A 26,323-nucleotide genomic window follows, 5' to 3' on the forward strand; every position below is an offset into this window, starting at 1 on the left:
GAGGTGACCTGCCCACGAGACGCACGCAAAAGCCAGCCGCCCCCACCCACCCCGACCACTCCCACCCGTCACACCCTGTTCACTTCGAACCGTACCAAATATGCCGTCCCACACCACACACAAACAAGCCGAAATAAAATTTCTCTCCATTAACGCTAAGGGCATGAATGTGCTCGAAAAGCGCTCACACGCCCTACGGCACTTTCATAGCCAGAAGTCACAGGTAGTTTTTATCCAGGAAACACATTTCAAAGAAGGCCAAGTACCCAGACTGACGGACCGCCACTACGCACAGTGTTTTTTAAGCAATAACCCTGAAGGGAAATCCAAAGGTACAGCGATACTAATTCACAGATCGCTGCACTTTGCTCCCACCGACACACTACGAGATGACCACGGACGATTTGTTTGTGTCAAAGGAACGATCGCAAACCGCACATACACGTTCGCGAACCTGTATACCCCCAACAAACGCCAACACCAATTTCTCTGCACAACACTCAAAAAGATTGAGGGGTTTGCGGAGGGTTGCCTGGTCGTGGGAGGCGACATGAATGTGGCCCTGTCGCCGAACATAGACACATCTATGGGGTCCTCTGCGACGCCCCAACACATCTTGACCCATATTGCAAAAACCATGAAAGAGCTGTGACTAGTGGACTGCTGGAGAGCGCTTCACCCTGACGACCGTGACTACACTTTTTACTCCATCCCCCATAGAACATACTCCAGAATAGACTACTTCCTTATCCCGCATTACTACCTGACCGAAGTAAGACGAACTGACATCGGGACGGCGACATGGTCCGACCACGCCCTGATCACGATGACATTAGTCTCCCCACTATACAGGCCCACTTGCAGTAACTGGAGACTCAACGAATCAATGCTAAACGACGTAGTAACGACCACGGAGGCTAGGGAACGACTGATACAATACTTTGCAGAGAACGATACGCCTGATGTCACACCCCTCTGCCTCTGGGAGGCCCATAAAAGCGTGATTCGGGGCCACTTTATAGCAAAAAGTGCCGCGTTAAAAAAGGCCAGATCCGCGAAACTAAAAACCTTAATAACAGATATACAGGATCTGGAACATAGGCACAAACAAACCCACCTACCAGCAGACTGGACACAACTGACTGAACTTCGGAGGGAACTTTCCACCATTCTAAACGCCACTCACAACAGGGCCTACCTACACACCAAAGCATTCTTCCACACAAACGCAAACAAATGTGGTGCCCTCCTTGCCCGCATGATCGCCAAAAAGAGAGCGGCGGCCTACATCCCAGGGATCCGGGAAGGGAAGCTACAAACCATGCCGACCGAGATGGCCAGAGCTATCCGGACATATTACGCTGGCCTATATTCGCTAGACGCACAAGGAGGAGAAGAGACCGGAGCCGACAGGAAGACTAAGATAACAGACTACCTAGAACCGCGCATACGCAAGCACATCTCTCTAGAGGCGAGAGCGGACCTGGATGAACCAATCGAGACACACGAAGTGGCGTGGGCCCTCAAAAAGTCCAAGGCGGGTAAGAGCCCCGGTCCAGATGGCCTGCCCTCACGCTACTACAAGACCTACGCGGAGCTTCTCGTCCCTCGCCTCACGACAGCGCTGAACGCGATCCGAGAAGGGCAGCAGTTTCCGACGCAGACTTTGGCGGCTAACATCGCCTTGATACCCAAAGAAGGGAAAGATCCCGAACACTGTGCGAACTACCGCCCCATATCACTCCTCAACTGTGATCTGAAACTGTTCACTAAGATACTTGCACAACGAATACAGGCCTATCTTCCGAACTTGATACACGGAGACCAGGTGGGATTCACCCCACACCGGGAGGCACGGGACAACACGATTAGAGCACTGTCCCTGATACACGTCGCGAAGACTAGACACGAGGGCCTTCTCCTGCTCTCAACTGACGCGGAGAAGGCGTTTGACAGGATCGCATGGGACTTTATGTTCCAGATCCTGGAAACGCTAGGACTGGGACCATTCATGATGGCCTGGATCAGAGCAATATACTCGACACCTACTGCTCGAATTTGCATAAACGGGGCCTTCACCGACCCCTTCCAAATACGGAATGGGACCAGGCAGGGCTGCCCACTCTCCCCCCTGCTCTTCGTACTGGCCTTGGAGCCGTTCCTGAACTCGGTGCGCAACAACCCGAACATCCCTGGGCTGAGGGCTGGACATGGAAAACACTCGGTTGCAGCATACGCTGACGATCTCTTGTTTTTTGTGACCGAACCAGAAGTATCCATGCCCGAGATCATGAAGGAATTTGAATCGTACGGAGCTCTATCGAACTTCAAAATCAATTTCTCTAAATCCACGATCCTCAAAGTATCCATCCCGGGGCCCAGGGCAGAGGCCCTTCAACGAGAGTTACCGTTCCGATGGTCAGACACCTCCCTGAAATATCTTGGTGCAGTGCTCACAAAAGACCTCTCCCGCTTATCCGAAGCAAACTTCCAACCACTTCTGACCACCATACAGAAGGATCTTCAAGATTGGGACCAGGTCCGCCTCTCGTGGTTCGGAAGAGTGGGTGTGCTCAAAATGAATATCCTCCTAAGGGTCCTGTACCTGTTCCAGGCCATCCCGGAGGCCTTCTTCACCTCCCTCAGATCACTCGCCCTTGGGTTCGCATGGCAGAAACAAAAGGCGAGAATTAAACACGACGTGCTCACACTACCGAAAGCCAAAGGAGGTCTGGCCCTGCCAGACTTCAAGAGATACCACAGGGCCACCCATATCCAAAGGATACTGGAGTGGACCAAACAAGGGGTGCAGAAACTGTGGAAGGACGTGGAAGAGACGCTAGTAGGGAGACCGATGGCAGTCCTCCCCTGGCTGGACCCCCAACAGGGTAGACAACTGGCAGCCCCACACCCCCTGATCAAAGCTACCATGCAGGTGTGGCACACAATGGCAACGCCACTCTCGCTCACCACCACACCATCCCCAATGCTGCCACTGGTCCACAATCAAGCCTTCCCTCCGGGAAGAGAACCGAGGTCGCTGGCTCTACTTCTGAACCACGAAATACCGAGGCTATGCCACACCCTGGACAACGGCCACACTAGGACGCTGGAGGCCATGACGGGAACCCCCAATCACTCATTTATGACGCGATTCAGGTACAGACAACTAGCAGGGTTCATATGGGAAGCTACTCAAACCAGGCACACCCTCAGACCACTCACAGCTTTTGAAGAGCTGTGCATGGACCCGGACCCTTTGGCCAGAGGCCTATCAACGCTCTATGAAATGATCATGCGGATGAGGAGGCTGCCGCCCCCAAGCTTCATGGAGAAATGGGAAATGTTGTAAGGCACCACATTCACACCTGACCAGTGGGACAAAATTTGCACCCTCTCACTTCACTGCGCACCGTCCAGCGGGACGCAAGAAACTGCATACAAAATCCAAGCCCTCTGGTACCGCACACCACTCCAAACACACCTATATGACCCCACGACAGACGACACATGCTGGCGCTGCACCACACACACGGGTACATACCTCCACATATGGTGGGAATGCCCGATCATACTGGACAGCCATACACAAGATCATCACAAGATTCTCAGATACCCCACTACCCTTAGATCCCGCAACATTCCTGATCCATCACACTACGACTAAAATGTCCACCTATAAAAAATCCCTAACCATCCGGATACTTAATGTGGCCAAAAGCCTGATCCCTCTTTACTGGAAAAAGCAATGTGCACCCCCTCTAGACACATGGTTCCAACGGATGGAGGAGTTGAGGGCGATGGAGGAGCTCTCCCTGCTGGCAGAGGGGAGGACACAGGCGTATATGACAATCTGGACACACTGGATCTTGACAACGACCAGAGCAGACTTCCGAGACTTGTTGACTGACTGAGACGCCTGACTTGACGACATACCATCAAACCCGGAACACGAAAGCACAATCAAGCAGTGCAGATAAAGCAAACCAACCCAATACGGAAACTAGCTCACGCCCCCACCCCCCCTCCCTCTTAACACACACCGCCCCCCCCCCCCCCTTCTCCCCGGGGGTACCCATAAACGGACAGGCGACACAGCAGAGAGGGTAGGCAGACGCAGAGAACCTGGACAGATGGGCGCCCGATATAGCGAGGGACGCGAACTAGGGGTTCCCTGCACGGCCTGAGACCTAACACCCAGATCAGGCCTAGTAGTGACAAAACCCACCGACGATGTAGACCTTAGGCCTGCACCTGTAGGACTGAGACGTCACACTGACACTCCTTAGGGGAGTGAACCGTATCTCACTAAATACCAAGTCACAGGTCAGGGATAACACCCGCTACAGTAGAGTTCCCAGAATAGCTTTCGAGACCACTCGTTAAGAGGCAAGGCCCGCCTTCACTTATGTTGTAGGACCTGCGAGCCCTACCTGAAACATTTGCTGACAGATGTTGGGTGACTTGCACGTCACCACTGTTATTTCTCTTTTATGTCTACTTCATGTTCAGGAAATACTCTGAAAAGTTTTATCAGCGGACCTGCGTGTCCACAGTTAACACTGCATATATAACTTGAAAAAATGGAATAAACAAAAATTTACCACAAATATTAGTGTTTCAAACTGGTAAATTGTATTACAACGATGATATTTTAAGTAAAAGTTACGTTTTTTGAATTTTTTACTGCATGGACTATATTATTGTTGTAATATGTTTTACTGTTTTAAAACACTAATATTTGTGTTTAGTGAAGTCTCCCGAGAATAACAGTACACCCCATGTACAGGTTTTATGGTGTTTTGGAAAGTTAGAGTCACATATAAGGCTTGCATTTAATTTTTTTCACATTGAAATTTGCCAGATTAGTTATGTTGCCTTTGAAAGCGTATGGTAGCCCAGGAATGATAATTACCCCCTGATGGCATACCATTTGCAAAAGTAGACAACCCAAGGTATTGCAAGTGGGGTATGTCCAGTCTTTTTTAGTAGCCACTTAGTCAAAAACACTGGCCAAATATTAGTTTTTTGCTTTTTTCACACAAAAACAAATATGAACGCTAACTTCGGACAGTGTTTGCGACTAAGTGGCTACTAAAAAAGACTAAACATACCCCACTTTCAATACCTTGGCTTGTCTACTTTTTCAAATGGTATGCCATTATGGGGGTAATTCTCTTTCCTGGGCTACCACACCGTCTCAAAGGTAACATTACTAATCTGGCAAATTTCAATTTGAAAATGGAACGTTCTATATTTGACCCTGTAACTTTCCAAAACACCATAAAACCTGTTAATGGGCGGTACTGTTGTACTCGTGAGACATCGCTGATTACAAATATGTGCATTTTTTTGCAGTAAAACCTAACAGTATTATGCCATTCACAGCTAAAATGGCAGACGGAAATACAAATTTAAAAAAAAAATCTTATTTTCTCAATTTTTTTTAAATGTTATTCATAATGAATTATGTTCCATATATGAATAGTTATTGATAAATTAAAGCCCTGTTTCTCCTGAACAAAATGATATATAATAAGTGTGGGTGCACTTAATGTGACAGCGGTTGAACAGACATATAGCGCAAATTCCAGTTTTTGTTTACGTTTTGTTTTGATCAGAACGTGTACTATTGACTCCGTCCTGAAGGGGTTAAACAATATGATCTAACTCCAAAATGTCAGAGATTTGAACAGTAATACTGCTGGAGCATGATCGATATACCACCACTGCTTCATTAAGCTAAAGTTGCTTTGGAGACTAGTGTCCCTTTAAAATAAGCTGTACAATACGCTATAAATGGGTGTGGGGCTTTGAGTGTCCATTTAATATTTTGTTTCCTGGTTTATGTTCTACAAGAATTTCTGTTAAATCACATTTATTTATTTTTTAATTCAATTAACTCTCTGCTGGCAGTAATTGTCAGAGTCTATGCTCACTTAATGGGACCTGGGTTTTCCAATCAAATATCTTCCTTATTTGTTGCTGTGTAAATACCTTCTTGAAGATAGGTGTATCCACGAAGTATATCCAAAGAGACACTCCAAGGTTACAGTGGAAAACGTACTTGGTCCTTAGATCACTATAATTGCTTAGAATGATTAGGGATTGCAGTAATCACGGAATTTGGGGGTTCTGTGCTGTAGTGATTCATGGATGCCCCTAACTCCAGTCATGAGAAAACATGTACAGAGATATTTGGGAAACTGCAATTCATCTATTCCCATAAATGCAACTGTTGCAGAGGCAGACCCTAGCTTGGGCGATCTGTCCTCTGCCATTAGTACCTGGATTGTATGCATGGGATTTGCCTCTTCTTAATGGGTTAATATTTAGGAACATGTTCATTCGTAAATCCAGGTACCTCATTTTCCAAAAACTGAAGGCAATTATAGTCAGTTTGGCAACTTTAGGGAGGGCTTTGTAATTATTTATTTCACTCAAAGAAAAGCAGAACAAAATGTGTATGTAATCACTTATTATAGATTTACAGAGGGAACAACACACTAAAATGGGAATTCATACAAATTCAACATGAATTTAATTTGTTTTAAAAAAAAATCTGTTTTAGTTTTGCTGTTTATGGCATACAATTTGAAATTCACTTCGAATTCTCAATATTTTAGTGATTAGCCCAGAGAATTGTCAGAAACTCTGCAAGAAAGCACTCAGCAGTATGTGGCAATCACATGCTGCGAACCTACAATCTAGACCTTAATCGTGGCTCTTCCGTTGGAATCTCACATGTGCTTGTTTAATACCTGTAGCATATGAATGCTTCGTACCACTGGGAGAGCTTTTCATGCAGAGTCCCACCGTAAGAAAACATGGCTATCAATAGCCCTAGGTAAGCATGCTCTGGTACTCCAGCTAGTGTGGACTACATCTTCCATGATGCAAAGACGTTCTCTTCATATAGGCAACATGTAACACTTCACTTGCTGTAAATGTGTTTCTCCTTTGGTTGGCTGAGAGCTATGAGAGCTGGAGTACTAGTGCTCCTCGATCTCTGGCTCTTGTCGGCTCTAGATACTTATTAAATACATTACTCTAGCAGTCTGTTCCTGGCACAGCCCACTTTAATCCATTAGTAGGGGGCAGCTGTAATGATAACAATTAAAGAATTAACCAGTAATGGCTCGTCTGCAATGATTACCACCCAGCCCACTGCATTCTAGCTAACTGCTCGTATGGCTGGACCTCGCGTGCTGCTATTAACTTCATCTGTGCAGACTGTAAATGGTTTTCATACACCATGCTGTGACAGGCTGTTAGAAGGGAAGGGATCACAGCATGTTCACATTTTATCAGGGTTACTCGATAAAGGGAGAATTCAAACATCAGCAATGTGCTCAGATTGACTACTCTGGCCTTAAATTCTCACTAACAATTCACACTAGTAAGTAACTCTGGAGGTCTTTCAATTCTATTTCTGGACTCTCCGACATGGATTCCTTAAACAGTGGAATGTAACGAACCCAAAATTTCAGCTAAAGTAACCAAGCAGTGATTAAAGCGGAGTTGGAGAATTTTTCCAAACATGGATATTTTAGTGCAAATTTGTCAATTCACTACAATTGAGTGTTTACGGAATAAACCCGTGTGACATATGGATGTAAATATTTATGTTACTGAATACTGAGATTTAGACTTGTTCAGCACCAAAAGATGTTTAACCACCTCATTAGAAAGCATAGTGTGTTTAATAAAATGTATTTGTCCAGATTCTTATCTTCAATCAACACTAACTACACAAGATCTAAAACACAGAGCTGGTTAAAGAGACTGCTAGAAGATAACAGAGGCTTTACTCATTGAGTAACTCTAGAATAAAGATCTAAAACACAGAGCTGGTTAAAGAGACTGCCAGAAGATAACAGAGGCTTTACTCGTTGAGTAACTCTAGAATAAAGATCTAAAACACAGAGCTGGCTAAAGAGACTGCCAGAAGATAACAGAGGCTTTACTCGTTGAGTAACTCTAGAATAAAGATCTAAAACACAGAGCTGGCTAAAGAGACTGCCAGAAGATAACAGGGGGTTTATTCATTGAGTAACTCTAGAATAAAGATCTAAAACACAGAGCTGGTTAAAGAGACTGCCAGAAGATAACAGGGGCTTTATTCATTGAGTAACTCTAGAATAAAGATCTAAAACACAGAGCTGGTTAAAGAGACTGCCAGAAGATAACAGGGGCTTTATTCATTGAGTAACTCTAGAATAAAGATCTAAAACACAGAGCTGGTTAAAGAGAGTGCCAGAAGATAACAGAGGCTTTACTCGTTGAGTAACTCTAGAATAAAGATCTAAAACACAGAGCTGGCTAAAGAGACTGCCAGAAGATAACAGGGGCTTTATTCATTGAGTAACTCTAGAATAAAGATCTAAAACACAGAGCTGGTTAAAGAGACTGCCAGAAGATAACAGGGGCTTTATTCATTGAGTAACTCTAGAATAAAGATCTAAAACACAGAGCTGGTTAAAGAGACTGCCAGAAGATAACAGAGGCTTTACTCATTGAGTAACTCTAGAATAAAGATCTAAAACACAGAGCTGGTTAAAGAGACTGCCAGAAGATAACAGAGGCTTTACTCATTGAGTAACTCTAGAATAAAGATCTAAAACACAGAGCTGGTTAAAGAGACTGCCAGAAGATAACAGGGGCTTTATTCATTGAGTAACTCTAGAATAAAGATCTAAAACACAGAGCTGGTTAAAGAGACTGCCAGAAGATAACAGAGGCTTTACTCATTGAGTAACTCTAGAATAAAGATCTAAAACACAGAGCTGGTTAAAGAGACTGCCAGAAGATAACAGAGGCTTTACTCATTGAGTAACTCTAGAATAAAGATCTAAAACACAGAGCTGGTTAAAGAGACTGCCAGAAGATAACAGAGGCTTTACTCATTGAGTAACTCTAGAATAAAGATCTAAAACACAGAGCTGGTTAAAGAGACTGCCAGAAGATAACAGAGGCTTTACTCATTGAGTAACTCTAGAATAAAGATCTAAAACACAGAGCTGGTTAAAGAGACTGCCAGAAGATAACAGATGCTTTATTCATTGAGTAACTCTAGAATAAAGATCTAAAACACAGAGCTGGTTTAAGAGACTGCCAGAAGATAACAGAGGCTTTACTCATTGAGTAACTCTAGAATAAAGATCTAAAACACAGAGCTGGTTAAAGAGACTGCCAGAAGATAACAGGGGCTTTATTCATTTAGTAACTCTAGAATAAAGATCTAAAACACAGAGCTGGTTAAAGAGACTGCCAGAAGATAACAGAGGCTTTACTCATTGAGTAACTCTAGAATAAAGATCTAAAACACAGAGCTGGTTAAAGAGACTGTCAGAAGATAACAGGGGCTTTATTAATTGAGTAATTCTAGAATAAAGATCTAAAACACAGAGTTTGTTAAAGGGACACTATAGTCACCTGAACAACTTCAGCTTAATGAGGTTGTTCAGGTGAGAACTATAGCTCCCTGCAGCCTCTCTCATGTAAACACTGTATGTTCTGAGAAAATACAGTGTATACATTGAAAGCTAGGAACACCTCCATTTGCAGTCACTCAGAGTGAACCAGAGGGACTTCGGAGTCGATGGAGGCATAATATGCCCCCATCCACTCAGATCTGCTGTCAGCAGAGCACAGGGCAGCACTGTGCACAGCATCCTGTGATTCAGTATCTCCTCCCACTGCATGCAGACACTGAACTTTCCTCATAGAAATTCATTGATTCAATTCATCTCTATGAGGAGATGCTGATTGGCCAGGGCTGTTTTTGAATCATGCTGGCTCTGCCTCTGATCTGCCTCCTTGTCAGTCTCAGCCAATCCTATGGGGAAGCACTGTGATTGGATCAGGCTATCACATGTCAGCAGACTGCTTGTTTTTCCTGAGTCTAACAGCATGCAGATTTACAGCTTCTGGCTTGAATACAGTAAGATTTTTACTATATTTATGGAGGCATGAGGGACCCAGGGGGGCTAGATGTGTTAACACTATAGGGTCAGGAATACATGTAGTTGCACTGGTGACTATAGTGTCCCTTTAAAGAGACTGCCAGGGGATAACAGGGGCTTTTTTACTCATTGAGTAATTCTGCAATAAAGATCTAAAACACAGAGCTGGTTAAAGAGACTGCCAGGAGATAATAGGGGCTTTACTTATTGAGTAATTCTGCAATAAATATCTAAAACACAGAGCTGGTTAAAGAGACTGCCAGGAGATAACAGGGGCTTTACTCTGAGTAATTCGGCAATAAAGATCTAAAATTGGAGCAATCACCACGGCGGCCAATGGATTGTTTCTGCAGATTGTTACACTTTTAGAACGTTGTGCACATTAAATCCCAGACTGACACTAATCCATTCTGTGTGTTCTATATGTTCTAATTATTTTTCTTATATCATAACAATCTTCCCAATGCCTGTACCTGGCGATCAAGGGTGAAGGAATCTGTCCCCGTTTCTTCGATGGCTGCATATAGGGTGTCATATTAGGAGCATTATTCATATATCTCATGCAGCAATGAAGGAATGCAATGTGGGAGCTCTTTCACCACTTCAAAACATGCACATACACAGGTAAAAATGGAAAGATATGCTTATATTACTGCAGCATGTAACTGCAGTCTCATTACCCTTTTTTTTTTTTCTAACCCCTTAAGGACCAAACTTCTGGAATAAAAGGGAATCATGACATGTCAAACATGTCATGTGTCCTTAAGGGGTCAAATATAGGTCAAAAACAGAAACATTATTGTATCAGCAGGGCTAGGAAAATAGAGACCGAATGCCCTCATAGCAACATTTTGACCAATTTACACCTTGTTACACCTGCATCTCCATCTCAAAATATATAGTTGGAGTCTACAAATATCGGAAAATACCAACTGGCTGTTCCTAAATTAGAACCTTTGTATAAGTAAAAAACAAAAAAAAGTTTAAAGTCTTACCGAGACCTGGAGGAGAATCCGGACAAGGGATTAGAGGTTTCTCGGTGATGGTCTGATTGAGTTCCAGCTTGGCACTGAGTGTAAATGGGTCCCCTGCAGAAGTGGCAGCAGCATAGCTGTGGACAGTGCCATTTGGCCGTGAGAAGTTATAGTATGGGTGTACTCGAGAGGAGTTCTTGATGTTGAACCTGTTAAAGAAGTCCAAGCGTTGGGCATAAACATCAAAGTAGAGGATCATGATGATGACAAAGTGCACCAGGCAGAGCAGGAGGACAGCCTTACAGATCCTCTCTAGGGTGACTCCCAATAGCAATCTGGTCATCTTCTGGGTAGGGGGTAGCGAGGCAGGACACCATGTGCCCCCAAGGAGTGGGAGTCCAGCACTGACTGCGAATGATGCAAGACCTGCTGGAAGGGAAACAGAGAATTATTATTCCAATTTGTGTATTAGCCACGTGAATTACGATCATAAAAATACAAAACATATTTCCGGTTACTGAGTCACTTAGGCCTTGGATTTAATATTTTTTATATAAGCTTTTCAAATGATTTATAGTCTTGGATACATTTTTAAAATGTATATATTTTTCAAAAAAAAATAAATATTTTTTTTTACAAAAAATACAATATATAAAGATATATCAATGTAGCAAAAAGTATATTAAATAGGAAAATCTTTTTCAAAAATATTAATTTCCAAAGTTTATCCAAAAATATAAACATTTGAAAAGCTTATCCAAAAATATTAAATGGAGACCTAAATTGGATATATTATCCTGGAGCCTAGCACGGGTGTTGTCCTCAGTTTTAAGGGGATACCTTTTCAATCGTTGGTTACTATTTTAGTGTAAATGCAGAGTTCATCATCAAAACCTCTTGTAATTGGTCAATCAGGTCAAAGAAAATCCACAAACAGATTTCCTTACCCAAGATAGGTACTGCCTGGGGTTTGTGTAAAACACACCTATAGGTAGGGATTCCACATTCGATTTACGGGGCCCTTGTCGATGGCCAGATACAAGATTGCCGTAGCTCTACGACTGGGAGCATGTGAAATAAACTGAAACTTTATAACGTAAATCCTAGTAGGGCCCAATGAAATACAAAACAATTGGATTACAAGGACCTGTAGACCATCTTGTCCTATTATCCAGAATGGGTCTCGACACATCTGCAATGAAGGTTTACGTGGAGAGCAATTCATTTTTCAGAACCAGACAAGAGTTTGTGAGCTCCCATTGGGGACATACAATTTATACAAGCCTAATGTGTCAGACCAGCGGTGAATATGCCCAATCATCTGACTGCAGCCTTTAAAGGACAATGGTCATCGAATTTTCACTTCTTATTTTTATTTAAAGTTTATTACATGTAAAGAAGCATATCTTTATTTTTTAATTATTTATTGATTTTTTTTTTTTTTTGAGGAAAAAAAAAATGAATCCCCTTTTATCTGGCTGAACAGCCGTGTTGGGTCAGACTTTACGGTTATCGGACCAACTACTGCTCGACCTAGCTTGCTGCGAATTCTCTGTGTGAAACTGCACACAGCAGCTGTGACCCACGGACTCTATAGTCCGCCACTTCGGATCGGGGAGGGAAACTGCAAGAAATTGGATACTAACTGTCAGTTTTCAAACACGGTCTGACCCAAGATGTTTGTATATGGCAGAAGGATCCTGTCTTATTCTAAAGGCAGGGGTGAGTTTTTATTACCGGAATGAGAAACTCTTGAAAACTTGTCTTATAAGTATTATTAGTAGTAAATAGTATGTTAGCCCAATAAGATAACGGTATTGTTGCGTACTGCAATACTCGGTTATTTTGGCATCCTCGTCATTCAGATGTATTGGAAGTGGGGTATATTCTGATTTTAAAAAATGGCAGGGCTCTGCACTTTGCTATCATGTATAAAAACGGCACTGCGATTGAGGAATGATCACTCACATAAATACGATACTACAAACAGATACATTGTATTTACATCACAGATAATTATCCCCTTCAGGACCGAGGACGGTTCAGGACCGTCATCGGCATTTTTGCATTGCCGACCAGTGACGGTCCTGAACCACCCTAACGGTCCAGTGTACTTACACGATCGCGGTCATTCCCCCGGCGGCGATCGGTGTTGCTCCAGTTGTGGGGAGACTGCCTGCAGCCCAGACAGTCTCCTCATGGCGGATTAGGACCCATGGGGCCATGTGATCGCTGAACAGAGCGACCACATGGTCACAATAGGTGTCCATGTGTCTGCCTGCAGGGGGACTGTGTGTGCTGACAGGCAGTCTCCCTGCTAGTATAAAATCATAAAAAAAAATTAAAGTTAATAAAAAAAAAAAGAAAATTATATATAATATATGTTTATATATCATATATATATATATATATATATATATATATATATATATTATTATTATTGCCATTTATATAGCGCCAACAGATTCCGTAGCGCTTTACAATATCATGAGAGGGGATTTAGCTATAAATAGGACAATTACAAATAAACTTACAGGAACAATAGGTTGAAGAGGACCCTGCCCTGCTCAATTGAGCTTACATTCTATAGAATTGAGCTTACATTCTATAGATATAATATATAATGTCATACTAAGTGTATTTTTATATTAATATGTACATATATTAATATAAAAATACACTTTCACCACCCAGCTACGACCTGAGGGGGGTGAGGATAGATCTGTGGGGGAGGGGGAGAAGGGAGAGTTTAATAATGCTGATTGGTTTGTAATGTTTATAAGGTTTTCTAGTTTCCTATTACACATGCTTATTCACACGCATACACACGAAGGGGGGAAACCCATCACCGAGCACTGGACGGGGATGGCTAGGCTGGAGGGGGGGGGGGGGACCAGGACCTCGATGGTGCCACGGGACCTGACACACAACCAGGCTTACACTAAAGAGACCCCGGAGACCCAGGGTCCCACGGTGGTAAATCAGCAGACACGGGGAGGCCCTATCACAAAACTCCCCCATACCGAGGGGAAAATTCCTGATGTATATGACGGTGGGCTGGGAGCCCTGCGAGCAGTGCGATAAATACGACCGTTTACTCCAGACCGGGCGATCCACATACCCCAAGTGACGGACTCACACTGTACATATACTCGGAGGCTACTCCGGTGACACACCCCGAGGGGACTGGACACCGGTGGGCGACCGACTCCGAGGCGAGTCATAGTTACCTACTTTACGGACCGACAACCCTACCCCTGACATTGACCAGACTGAACCCCAACCACCCCTAAACCCCAGCCCTGTGAAATACCCCCACACCCACAACCCACACCGAGCACAGACAGAGATGGGCTCCAAATACGAGCTGGCGCCGCTTACCCTATGGTCTAACAATGTAAGAGGCTTGAACGTTCCCAAGAAGCGATCCCAAATACTCCATGCCATATGGGTGGAGCGCGTCTCGGTGGCGTTCTTGCAGGAAACGCACCTTAAAGGCGCGGGTGCCTCCACCGTGAAAAACGGGCGATACCCCACAGGGTTTTACGCAAACCACTCGGACGAAAAGAAAGCTGGAGTGGCTATCCTATTCTCACACAATGTCCCGTTCGTATGCGTAGAGCAACAGACAGACCCAGGGGGACGATACTTGTTTATCAAGGGGACCATCGCACAGCACACCTACACGTTTGCCTGCCTGTATGCACCAAACCGAAACCAACATGTCTTCCTGAATAAGACACTCACACGGCTAAACAAATTCAGAGACGGCCTCCTGATTGTAGCCGGAGACCTTAACACACCACTAGACACTAGGCTAGATACATCTAGAGGAGAATGCTCCATACCAGGTCATTGCATACGCTCTACGGGGAGAGCCCTGACAAGGAGTGGCCTAGTAGATTGATGGAGGGCGGCGAACCCGGAAGGCAGGGACTATTCCTACTACTCGGCTGTGCATCAGCGCTACAGTCGAATTGACTACATCTTTCTAGCACAGGAAGCCCTACCCTTGCTCCGACGGGCAAACATAGGCCTGATAGCAGAGTCAGACCACGCACTGATCACAGTACAGATCCAATCCCCACTACACAAACCGGTGGAAAGACATTGGAAGCTAAACGAGAACTTGCTACTCAAACTAGAGGACACAGAGCAAGGCAGATAAGCACTGACACAATACTTCGACACCAACAACACCCCAGATACACCGCCCGTGACCGTCTGGGAGGCACATAAATGTGTCGTTAGAGGGCACTATATTAAGGTCTGTACACAACGGAAAAAAGAACACACACGACTGCTAGCCACATTAAACTTACAAATTGCCAAACTAGAACAGGCTCACAAGCAAAGCCAGGACGAAGGGACAAACCTCCAACTGACAGAACTTGGCCAGTGTTTTCGACTAAGTGGCTACTAAAAAGACTTGGCATACCTCATATTGAATACCCTGGGTTGTCTACTTAAAATATGTACATGTGGGGTGTTAAGAGATTTATGACAGATAATAGTGTTACAATGTCACTATTGATAAATTTTAGAAATGTTTTGAAACCACAATATCCTACTTGTACCTATAGCCCTATAACTTGCACACAAAAAAAAAAGCAAAAAAGCATGTAAACACTGGGTATTTTTAAGCTCAGGACAAAATTTTTAATCTATTTAGCAGTTTTTTTTTCATTTACTTTTGTAGATGAGTAAACGATTTTTCAAGTAAAAGTCAAAAAACATGTATTTTTTTCAATTTTTCATCATATTTTTTTTAAATTAAATGACATGAGATTATATAAATAATGGTTTGTAAAGAAAGCCCCTTTTGTCCTGAAAAAAACAATATATAACTTGTATGGGAACAGTAAATGAGAGAGCGGAAAATTACAGCTAAACACAAACACCACAAAAGTGTAAAAAGAGGCCTGGTCGCAAATGTACAACATCGCAAAAACAGTCCGGTCCTTAAGGGGTTATATCATGCTTATAATCCTCAACTGAAGATCTGCCACTAGGGTTAATCCCAATATTTAAATCTCTGTGACTGTTGACTAAAAGAGCTACTGAAAGCATGGGATGTCAGCAGCCAATCAGAAGCGGACTTTCACAAATAAACTTTTTTTTTAACGCTTAGTATTCCATTGTCCAGCAGTGAGAAATTGGTTGTTTGACCTGCCTGATGAAGCCAGTATTATGAAGAATCTCAGTTTATCTGAGAATCTAGCTGGGGGTCTACCCGGCAAGTACGGTATCTTGAAAGCCACAGATTCTGAAAAAATATTTTGCAACTACAGAGGGAAGCAGGTAGTTGGAGATCATGTGAATGTAATGAGGTCCTGATATGTCCCCCCCAGATTGGAAAATGTCCTAAGCTGCGGCAGACAGAGAAACATTTTATGAAAACAACTTATTGGATTTTTAAGTCAGGTGTAAGAGTTTACATTTTTATTATTTATAGCCAATGTATGAAGTGAAGAGAGGGAGATCCTGAATTAACAAAGACACCAAGGTCAAACTGTGTCTGCTGTTTGATACCATTTGGACAAAGGGCATATTGTATAGTACAATCTGCTCCTATCCCCCATCACATCCTATTACAAGCAGAATGGGTTTGACGTGTGCATCAGAGGGGAAACAGGAACTCACTCAATATGTATATATTCACTCAGAAAAACAAATATTGCATTATTACATAAATCAAAGAAGCTTGTTCGGTTTTACTTTTTTTAACCCATCTGTACCCTCTATATGTCCGTTACTTATATAGTACAGCGGTTGGTTAAACGCCTTCCATATCTGGGATCATCAGTAAGAGTGTCCAGTAACTGCCCACCCCCGGGCATTGCCAATAATGCCCTCCTATTTCCAACTGGGCGTTGTTGGTAGATTGGGCAATGCCCGGTGCATGCTGGTTACAGAATGTACTGGGCTTTTGGTGGATGTCTCAAGCACACTGGCGGCTCATTATGTTTTGTAATGGTGGGGCACTGACTTGATGGGCTCTACCCACTTAGCCCCAGGGGTGCCATGCCGTGTTCAAAACCAGCACCATCTCAAATCATCAATAGAGAGGAGAATGGTACCTGAACATATAATCATGACATACACGTCTTCCTAACACACAATGTCCAGTTTTATTTGCAACACTGCTCAAGCACGAGACATCCATTAATACAATCACGGACACCTTCCCAGTATCGGAATATTATGACCAGCTCTCTGATGTTTGTCAGACTATTGTGCCAGGCCTCAAGCGGTCTCTGTGCCCGGCGTGTACAGACTACAGAGTAATGCTGGCAGTCTCAGCAATAGAGATTGATTGGCTCCCCGGGTCATCACCTGACAGCTAAGTCAACGTGATCACGTGATTGGCTCCCCCAATAATCAATCAGCCTGGGGGCCAATCTACAAGCAGGTGTCTGAATTACTGTTGGGGTTAGCTAGTTAATAAATATATAGGGGGGGGTGGGGGCGGGCCGCCGAGTTGACCAGACGCTAACACATACAGCTCCGGCTCCGGGCCCCTAAAAAGAACATAAATCACCTGAAGCAACTATCTCCAAACCCGAGGGTGAAAATGCAAGGCTGAGGGGAATACCCCAGAAGCTTCCCGGAGCAGGGACATGGTCGTTTTTCGACCCAGACATGAATGTCGATGACCGCGGCCTACCTTCACGTGTGAGCCTACTCCACGGACAGGGAGAACAGTGCCCTGGCGGTTTCACGTGCGGGAAAGGCTCGGCCCCGCTCTCCCCCCCCTGGGCTGGGGGGGGTTATCCCGGCCCATCACCACACAAATATAGCGGATCAACCGCGGGCTGAACAGGGCCTGCAGAAATTGTGGCCTAACTACTTCAGATTGCTTTCCCCAGCATGCAACTACCGATAACGCCGCTACCATTTTGTGGAAGAGGGGTGCAATCTTACCTGGCGGAGGGTCTGTCACGTCCAAGCTTCAAGATCCTGAGTGGCTTTCCGGGGAGCGGTGTCTCCTGTTCGGAGGAGCGGCTGTGTGAGCCTTGGCCGACTGGATGTCGGGGAATATTGTCCCTATCGCTGAGAGCCCAGCTGGGGGGTATCGAGGCCTCCGGTGGACCGGTGGCTGTGAGGCCAAGTGTGCCCTGTCTCAGAGAGGAGGCCGGCGGTGGGCGAGACATGAAGAGGCTGCATGTATTCCTGGCCGGGACCAGCAGCATAGCGGAGGTGCAGGAAGCAGCTGACCCGCAGACTCGTGGCTCGGCGGGCTTCCGAGTGCCCGTGGTGCGGTGGATACCCGGGTGGGACAGTTCTGCTCATGCCGACCCGGGGCACTTGCGATCCAGAGAACCCTAGTGACAACCCTTGGACAGTGCGGAGAGAGCCTCCGGATTCATGTCCCTTACATTTGTTGATGCAATCTATGAGGCTAAACAATGTGTCCTCCTGCATGTACTTCCCCAGCGTTTCTCTCTTGTTATTAATAGGCGGTAGTATGCTTTATAATACTTCTCAGTTTACAGTTGACTACCAAACATGCACAGTGCATATACCTTAACCACTACTGACACGCGGTTTATATAAGTTAGCACACACTGTGGTATATTTATCTCTGTCTTTAACAACTCACCATAAGCATATATTGTGCATTAACCTCCACTACAACCATTAAGCGAGTAACCCAATCTAACATGCACTATGCTAGTTTCCACTAACTCACTATAAGCACATACAGTGCATACACCTTGTATTACTACGACTACGCTAACGATATCGCCAACATACACGAAGTTACTCCTGTTTATCTCGATGCATATTACCTTGCTGTATTTAGTTACTCGGTGTCAGACTACAAAGCATATCTTTTATAATCCTTAAGTATTTTCATTCACTGGCACGTCTCGATTTGACCTGTATTTTATTGAAAAATTTGTGCACCGTATTTTTGATGCCATGTTACAACCTGTTGACAAACGGTCTCATACAGCTATTGTGGCGTAACAGACCTAAATGTTAATTCATGCATGAACAAAAATAAAGAATTAAAAAAATATATATATATAGGGGTGTATATAAAAATAACCCATTCTGTCTCATTAGAGATATCTTTGCCAGAGACTCAAAGAAACAAGGTGAATGGTTAGAGTTAGGACCCACCTAGGAGGTCTGCCTTGACGTTGGCAGGTGGGCTTACCTTCTCATGGCCATTGGAGGTAACTAAAAAAACCTCCATTTGTTTAAAAATACATAGGGATTAAGGAGAGAGCGCAGGTAACTTGTTTTTCTTTGGGTTTTTTCTGGGGTTAGCTAGTGTTAGTGTTTGCCAAGGTTAGGGTTAGCTAGCGTTAGATAGCGTTAGATAGGATTACGGTTACATATGTTAAGAGTAAGAAATCGCATCAACATTTGACACAGTCTTTTGACACAAAAACAATGTCTATAGGGTAAAATTACAAAGGTACATAAATGGGGTACTGCTGTGTTCAGGATATGATGCAGAGAACAAATTGAGTTTTTAAGGTAGTAGGATTATGGGCCTGTGAAATTCACCATTAATTACTTTCAATATGTATTTGCTAAAACAACAGAAAATGGTGATAAAATGGCCAAGGAAAATGAAAAACAAAAAAACAACAAACTAAAAATGCCCCATATTAAGTAGTAAATAAATAGTTTACTGTGATGGGAGTAAAGTGCTCTTTGGGGCTACTATTTTATGTGTACGAGTGTCATGGCCAGTAAATAAATTGGTGAAAATGTGAATAATTTATATTGTTATGTCTGATCGATTTTTGAGACTTTGTCAAATCAAATCACAAAGGTCTACAAGGGAGTATTAATGTTCTCTAGGGAAGCAGCATAATACAAGTCTGAGGTCTTTACCGTAGTAGGACACACACAGGCTGTGATATTCCTCATGAAATTTAAACGTGTAGAAAAAAAATACAACCAGCAGATTTAGCAGAGGTAAGTGATGAAAGAGTTAAACAAAAAAATGTGAAAACAATCTTATTTAAAATTGCTGGTAGTCTGCTTTCTACAAATATACCCAGTAGCGGTTTTGGATTACGGTATTAACCCCTTAAGGACACATGACATGTGTGACATGTCATGATTCCCTTTTATTCCAGAAGTTTGGTCCTTAAGGGGTTAAAGGGACACTATAGTCACCAAAACAACTTTGGCTTAAATAAGCAATTATTGTGTATAGATCATTCCTCTGCAGTCTCACTGCTCAATTATCTGCCATTTAAAAGTTAAAGCATTTATTTTCTCTTTATCCAGCCATAGCCACACCTTCCCTGGCTGTGACTGACACAGCCTGCATGAAAATAAAAATGATTTCACTTTCAATCAGATGTAACTTATTTTAAAAGTTTATTTTATCTCCTGCTCTGCAAATTGGTCTTTAATCACATACAGGAGGCTCCTGCTAGGTCTAGCAAGCTATTAACAGAGCAGGAGATGAGAAATTCTAAATTAAACAGAATTTGCAATAAAGGAATAGTAAACATTAGAGGACTCTTTACAGGAAGTGTTTAGGAAGGCTGTGTAAAGGCACATGCAGGTAGGTGTGGCTATGGCTGCATAAACAAAGTGATTTAACTCCTAAATGGTAAATAATTGAGCAGCGAGACTGCAAGGGCATGATCTTTACACCAAAACTGCTTCATTAAGCTAAAGTTGTTGTTTTTTTACTATAATGACCATTAGTCTCAGCAGACCAAATTCTGCAAACATTTATTGCTAAAACCATAATTCAGTCCTTGCAATATTTGTCATATAACTTTAATGAATTGACATCCTAAACATTGACATTTTTACAAATCAGGAAGTAAATATAATCTGAATTTGTTTTCCTTAGTTGTACAATTTATGTAAAAATTATTAGAAGTATTTTTCCATTTGTTTTTTTATGTTCTTTATACTTTTGTGTTGTGTATTGATATAGATTATCAGAAAAAGGTTCTATATTTTACTTAAATATTGATCAATAGATCACTCAAAAAGAAAATGTACATTTATGGAGGAACAAACACATGGTAAATGTGCAAAGCTCTTGTAAAACATGGTTTTGTTTTGTTGTTGTAATTTCCATTTTCTGTATCATATGTATGGGCTAAGTTATGAAGTGGTTTAAATTCAAAAAAACAACTTTCTTTACAAACTCAAAATGATAGCAAAGACTAAATCACAAAGTGATCAGGAATATTCTTGTACACTGTCAGATGTCAGAATTCAAAGTGAATTGCACATTTCATACCATATTAGCCAAATTGGATAAAATATCGAAGTCAACTATGCATCTGGATTGGCTACTTTGGTCGTAAAGGAAGACTAAAATGTTAGAATTACAAACCTGCATTCCAAACGCTTTTAGTGTCCCTGTACCTAGTTAGACGAATTCCCCACCCGCATGCAGAAAAAGAAAAAAAAAAAATATGATAAAATAAAGGTTTTTACTTAAATTTTCCAGCACTTAGAGTCCCTCGCGCTGCTTACTTCTCGGCCTCCCACAACATCACGGAGGAGCATAGCCTCCCCCCAGCATGGTCCAATAAAATGTGACTCATAAAGGGATATTGCAGGGCTAATGCGCATACGTGGCAAATGCCACACACATTCTAGTGTCCCCATGGGAAGGCATTGAATCATGTCACGTGACCAAGTTTTACACTTTTCGTGCAATGGACGCACCTCTAGTGGCTACGTGGCAGGGCTAAACTTACAGGACCACTGCACCCAGGCCACTTTATTGAAACAAAGTGGCCTGGGTGACTTCAATGGTCCTTTAAATTTAGAAACCCCTTTGAATACCAGACATTTCTCACTATAGTGAATAGTCATGTGTGGTTTATTCACTAAATTATCAACTGAAATAGTGAACTGAAAACACAATTGCAGAACGTTAGCTAAAATATTAAAACCGCCAGTATAGCGTAGTATAGAGTTGGAGATATTTGGGCCTAACTTTTGTTTTTCAGTTGACTACAATTGGCTGTTTCTGGAACAGAACCAAAAGCGTATACTCGCTAATGACTTGAAAACGGCAAATAAAAAAAAAAAAAGCAAAAAAATAACACAATATATAAAATACATTATAAAGGGCTAAGTTGTGTCAGTTTGATTTTAATATTGTAATTGTATGTAATATTTGGAATTCACTAATTTTGTGTTGTAATTTCTTTTTTTTTTTTACAATATCTTATTAGTAATGTTTTACAATTTCAGGATTATATGAACATTGAATTTAATAAAAATGGCAAATTTGAGGCTAAAATAGCTTATATTCAAAAATTCTCCAACTATAAATCACATCTCGAATATTTTAGCCTACATTTTGACATTTGGCTTTAAATACAATAAAATGTGGTGTTTAGTGAATAACTTGGTTGATGTATGGCTCTATTTCTTATATTTTTTTTACATCAAAATAAAACTCTCTCATCACAACTGCTTCACAAAAATGGCACAAACAGGGCAATTTATGCATAAACAAGCAGAAATGCAAATATATGCTAATCCCATACCTTCCCCGTAATTCCTTGTGTGTGAATTTGTAATTAGCATACAAATTGCTGTGAATTGCACAGGAATAAGCTAGTGGCAACATTCCGCTAACAATAAATAAGCGAGGGGTTAGCAGAAGGATTAGAAAATAAAGACATAAAAAGGCAGGTTCAGGGAGGGGTGCTAAATATATATATATTTTGAATATAGGGGTATTTACTGGGAAACAAAATAAATAAACTCAATAAAACACCGAAATACAGGAAGGTGATAGTTTGTATCGTGTTGATATAGAAGGGTTTTAAGGAAATGTGTTTATAAATGCATACTGTAGAGTTACACAAGGAATCCAACTTACCAGCACAAGTAAATGGCAGGCTAAACCAAAACAAGGAAAACCAAAATTGACAAACTGTTATGAAGCTCGAATACATCATTCTAAGGCAGGTTTCCCCAAACTCCAGCCCTCCAGATGTTGCTAAACTACAACTCCCATGATTCTCAGTCTATTTAATTCATAGAATCATGGGAGTTGTAGTTCAGCAACATCTGGAGGGCTGGAGTTTGGGGAAGCCTTTTCTAAGGTATAATTTGCCATTCCTGGCATGCATCTCTCAGGTTTCGCCCAACGTTTGATGATGCCAGTGTTGTGACTTTTGGACAGACTTCTCGGGCTCTGGGGCAAAGTGTTACAATTCATGGTTTGCCAGAGTTAAATGCTTCAGTAATGATTTAAGGATAAATATGGCATATACTCAAAAAATAAAAAAAAGAGTCACCAAATATTCAATCAGGTGCAGAGTCCTGAAAGCCTTTAAAATGTCTAAAGCGCACCTGCTAACTAACTTCAAAAACGTTTCTTTCTTCAAGTTAATGGGTCGGTCATGTTAACCTTTAAAGCGGACCTGAAGTGGTAGAGGTTAACACAGTAAAGGAGTTTAAGCATGCGTGGGATAGGCATAAGGCCATACTAACCATAAGATAAGGCCAGGGACTAATGAAAGTATTTAGAAAATTGGGCAGACTAGATGGGCCGAATGGTTCTTATCTGCCGTCACATTCTATGTTTCTATGTGTTTCTGTCACTTTTCAGTATTTTAGAATGATATAATCTTCATGAAATGCTGATTAAGACTGCATTGGAATTTTACTGCAATGCTAACGCAATCCAGTGATACCATAAGGCAAAGTAGGTGGTTGACTAAAGTTCGAGGTCCTCTATAAAGTTTTGGCCAATCCCAGCAGCCATCACAAATGATAAGTGTGGGATTTAGGCTTTGTGGTCTTGTGGGATCCTCAGGCATGCCCGAGAGTACAGCACACGCAAGGCTCCTGGCAACTTACAATAGGTATAACACAAAGAGCTGAATATAGTGTCCCTTCATATATACTACCAATAATAACAGTAAATAATAAAATGGCTAAATACCGTGCTTCTAGAAATTTGTAAACTGATGCCATTCTAAAATTGCAGCTCCCAAAAAATAGCACAAGACTATGACACTGTCCACATACAGGAAGTACGGTCATCATGCATCCGTGCAATGTGTGCTGCCTTCTGGGAATCCTTGTATGCAGGGCTTGGCAAACGTGCTTGGAGCCAGCTAAAAAAGTTAGGAGCCAGGGTTTTTTTTTTTGTGAACTAACAGTTTAATTTTAAACAAGAAAAAAATAAAATTCTTAAAGGGACACTCTAGTCACCAGACCCACATGGCTTAATGTAGTGCTTCTGTTGCCTATATCCTTTCCCTGCAGGATTTTCAATGTAATTACTGTCATTTCAGAGAAAAGACAGTATTTACTTAACTGCCTAATAACACCTCTATTGACAATCACTTGGACAGCCATTAGAGGTGTGTCCTGGGTCTGTGCTGCCCAATGTGCAGCACTGACGTTCAGTGTATCCACACTCTGCATGGAGGTACCGAATGTTCCACAGAAAGATGCATTGATTTAATGCATCTCTATAAGGAGATGCTGATTGGCCTCCCAATGTTTTCCTAATCATCAAGATTGATTATCTCAGCCATGAAGGCGGGGCCATCCATGGCGAGGCAGGCACAGTGTGGAAAAAAGGTAAGTAAAAACCCATGCAATCGGAAAGGTGGGGGGCAGTCACCTAAATAGACGCACACGCTGACAGACACACACGTACTTACTGACAGACAATCAAACACTCACAAATTATTATTATTTCTATTTCAAGTCCAGCCAGCTTTTCGACATCACTGAAAGGGGTGCGAGGGAGCAGAGCAAGAAGATCAGGAAGATTACTGCTCGCTTGTGCACCTGTCTCCATGCTCCCTGGGCCACTCCCTGGGCCGCCCACCCACCACCGCTGACAAATATCAGTTGCAATGACAAACTGGTGACTGGGATTTGTCAAGCCCTACTTGTATGTTACTGAGTGTCCTCAGTGCTCTATCTCAGTCTGCAAAAACCTCTGGTTGCCAGAATTCACCAGCACAGTTTGCCCAGAATAGGCTGTGGTTCCCTTACAAGGAGGGAGTTTGCAATTTATAGCTCCTATATATGGATATATATATATTTTTTAATTCAACATGCACAAACCACCTCCTATTATTAAATACCGATCCAACTAAAATAATTTTTGACTTAATTCCAAAAATCGAACTTTTTCACTGACAAAAATAAAAGAAAGATTTAAACTCACCTTGCCTTGTAATAAAGGCAGTGAAACGCCACTTTTAACAAGGCTCTCTCCGGAGTTTAAACACTAGGCCGATGTCTTGTTAATGTACTCAAACTGATATTCAGAGGAATGTTGCAGGAAAAAAAAATTAAAGTAAAAATATTATGCTGTAGTTTTGCCAGCAGGTACGATCATCAGAGAAAAGCAATTTCATCTGTAATATAGAAGCGCATAGCAGGGATCCCTTCGATATTAATGTCAAATAAAGAATCATAATATATTCTCTACTTCTAGATATATAATAGGAACAAAGTAGCCGTACCATTGAAGAAATTATTGGAGAGAGAAAAAAATGCAGAGAGCATTACTTTATCATGAATGAGAAAGCAGGGGGGAGAGGATACTAGAGCAGGAATAAAGTATATTACATTGAGCACAGCCAGACTCACAGACTGTAACAGATATGGACCAACACTACACACTGTTCCACTCCACTAATTCAAGTACTTCGATATGGATTCACACAGCCGAGCTGGATATTGCGCCTTCTTGTCTGATGAGCCATTATGCTTGGTTGCATGTGGTCACATCATATTAGAGGGCTAGGCAGTCACGAGGAATGAAATGTTCCAAATATAGGTTATTCAAAGAAAAATAATACTCTCTCTCTTTTTTTTTTTTAAGGGAAATGAAGCCAGGGTCACGTCAGGTTAGCAGGCCAAAGGCCTCTTTTCTAACAGAGCGACGATCAAACCATTCATCAGATTATAAAGAACAATTTCTGAAGACGAGGCAAGCAAGGAATTTAAAGCGATATCATAGTTAAAAATACAGTTTGATGTCTATGAAATAAATGTTTTTAATGGGTAGAACGGACCCCTTAAAGCGGCACTGTCACTACCTCCAGCAAGGAAAATGAGTATTTCATAAAGATAGAATCATTGTGAAATATTTAATTAGGGACTACGTTGCCTCTGTATATTTCCTCCACCCAGTGGGATGCTCCATAGACCTCTTGTGCATGCACGAGAGTACAACAGTGATGTTGGCTCCTTGCACTGTGGCACCAGGAGCTGGTGAGGACACACGGGAATATGGCGGTGCCCGAGAGGGACAAGTTTATGTAAGGAGAACTCACCTTTACCTTCCCCTCCAGGCACTGAACCCCCCAGTGATGATGTTACCATCGGAGGTCTCTACCCATTCTGCAAAGTCCCCAGACAGTGACAGTACCACTGAAAAAACAA

General features: G+C 42.4%; 1 protein-coding gene across 2 annotated transcripts in view; it reads right to left on the reverse strand.

Moving 5' to 3' along the window:
• Positions 1-26,323, reverse strand: part of B4GALT2 (beta-1,4-galactosyltransferase 2) — a 125,203-nt gene that overhangs the window by 59,583 nt on the left and 39,297 nt on the right. The window contains exon 2 of one of the 2 annotated variants that reach the window (XM_063427729.1): positions 10,961-11,365. In XM_063427729.1, coding sequence (XP_063283799.1) covers positions 10,961-11,282 — 322 coding nt within the window. In that variant the 5' untranslated portion in view covers positions 11,283-11,365. Of the gene's footprint in view, positions 1-10,960; positions 11,369-26,323 lie in introns of both variants that reach the window. The other variant, XM_063427728.1, reaches the window with a different exon arrangement.

The sequence above is a fragment of the Pelobates fuscus genome, chromosome 7, assembly GCF_036172605.1.
Source record: "Pelobates fuscus isolate aPelFus1 chromosome 7, aPelFus1.pri, whole genome shotgun sequence".
In the NCBI taxonomy this organism is placed as follows: Eukaryota; Metazoa; Chordata; class Amphibia; order Anura; family Pelobatidae; genus Pelobates; species Pelobates fuscus.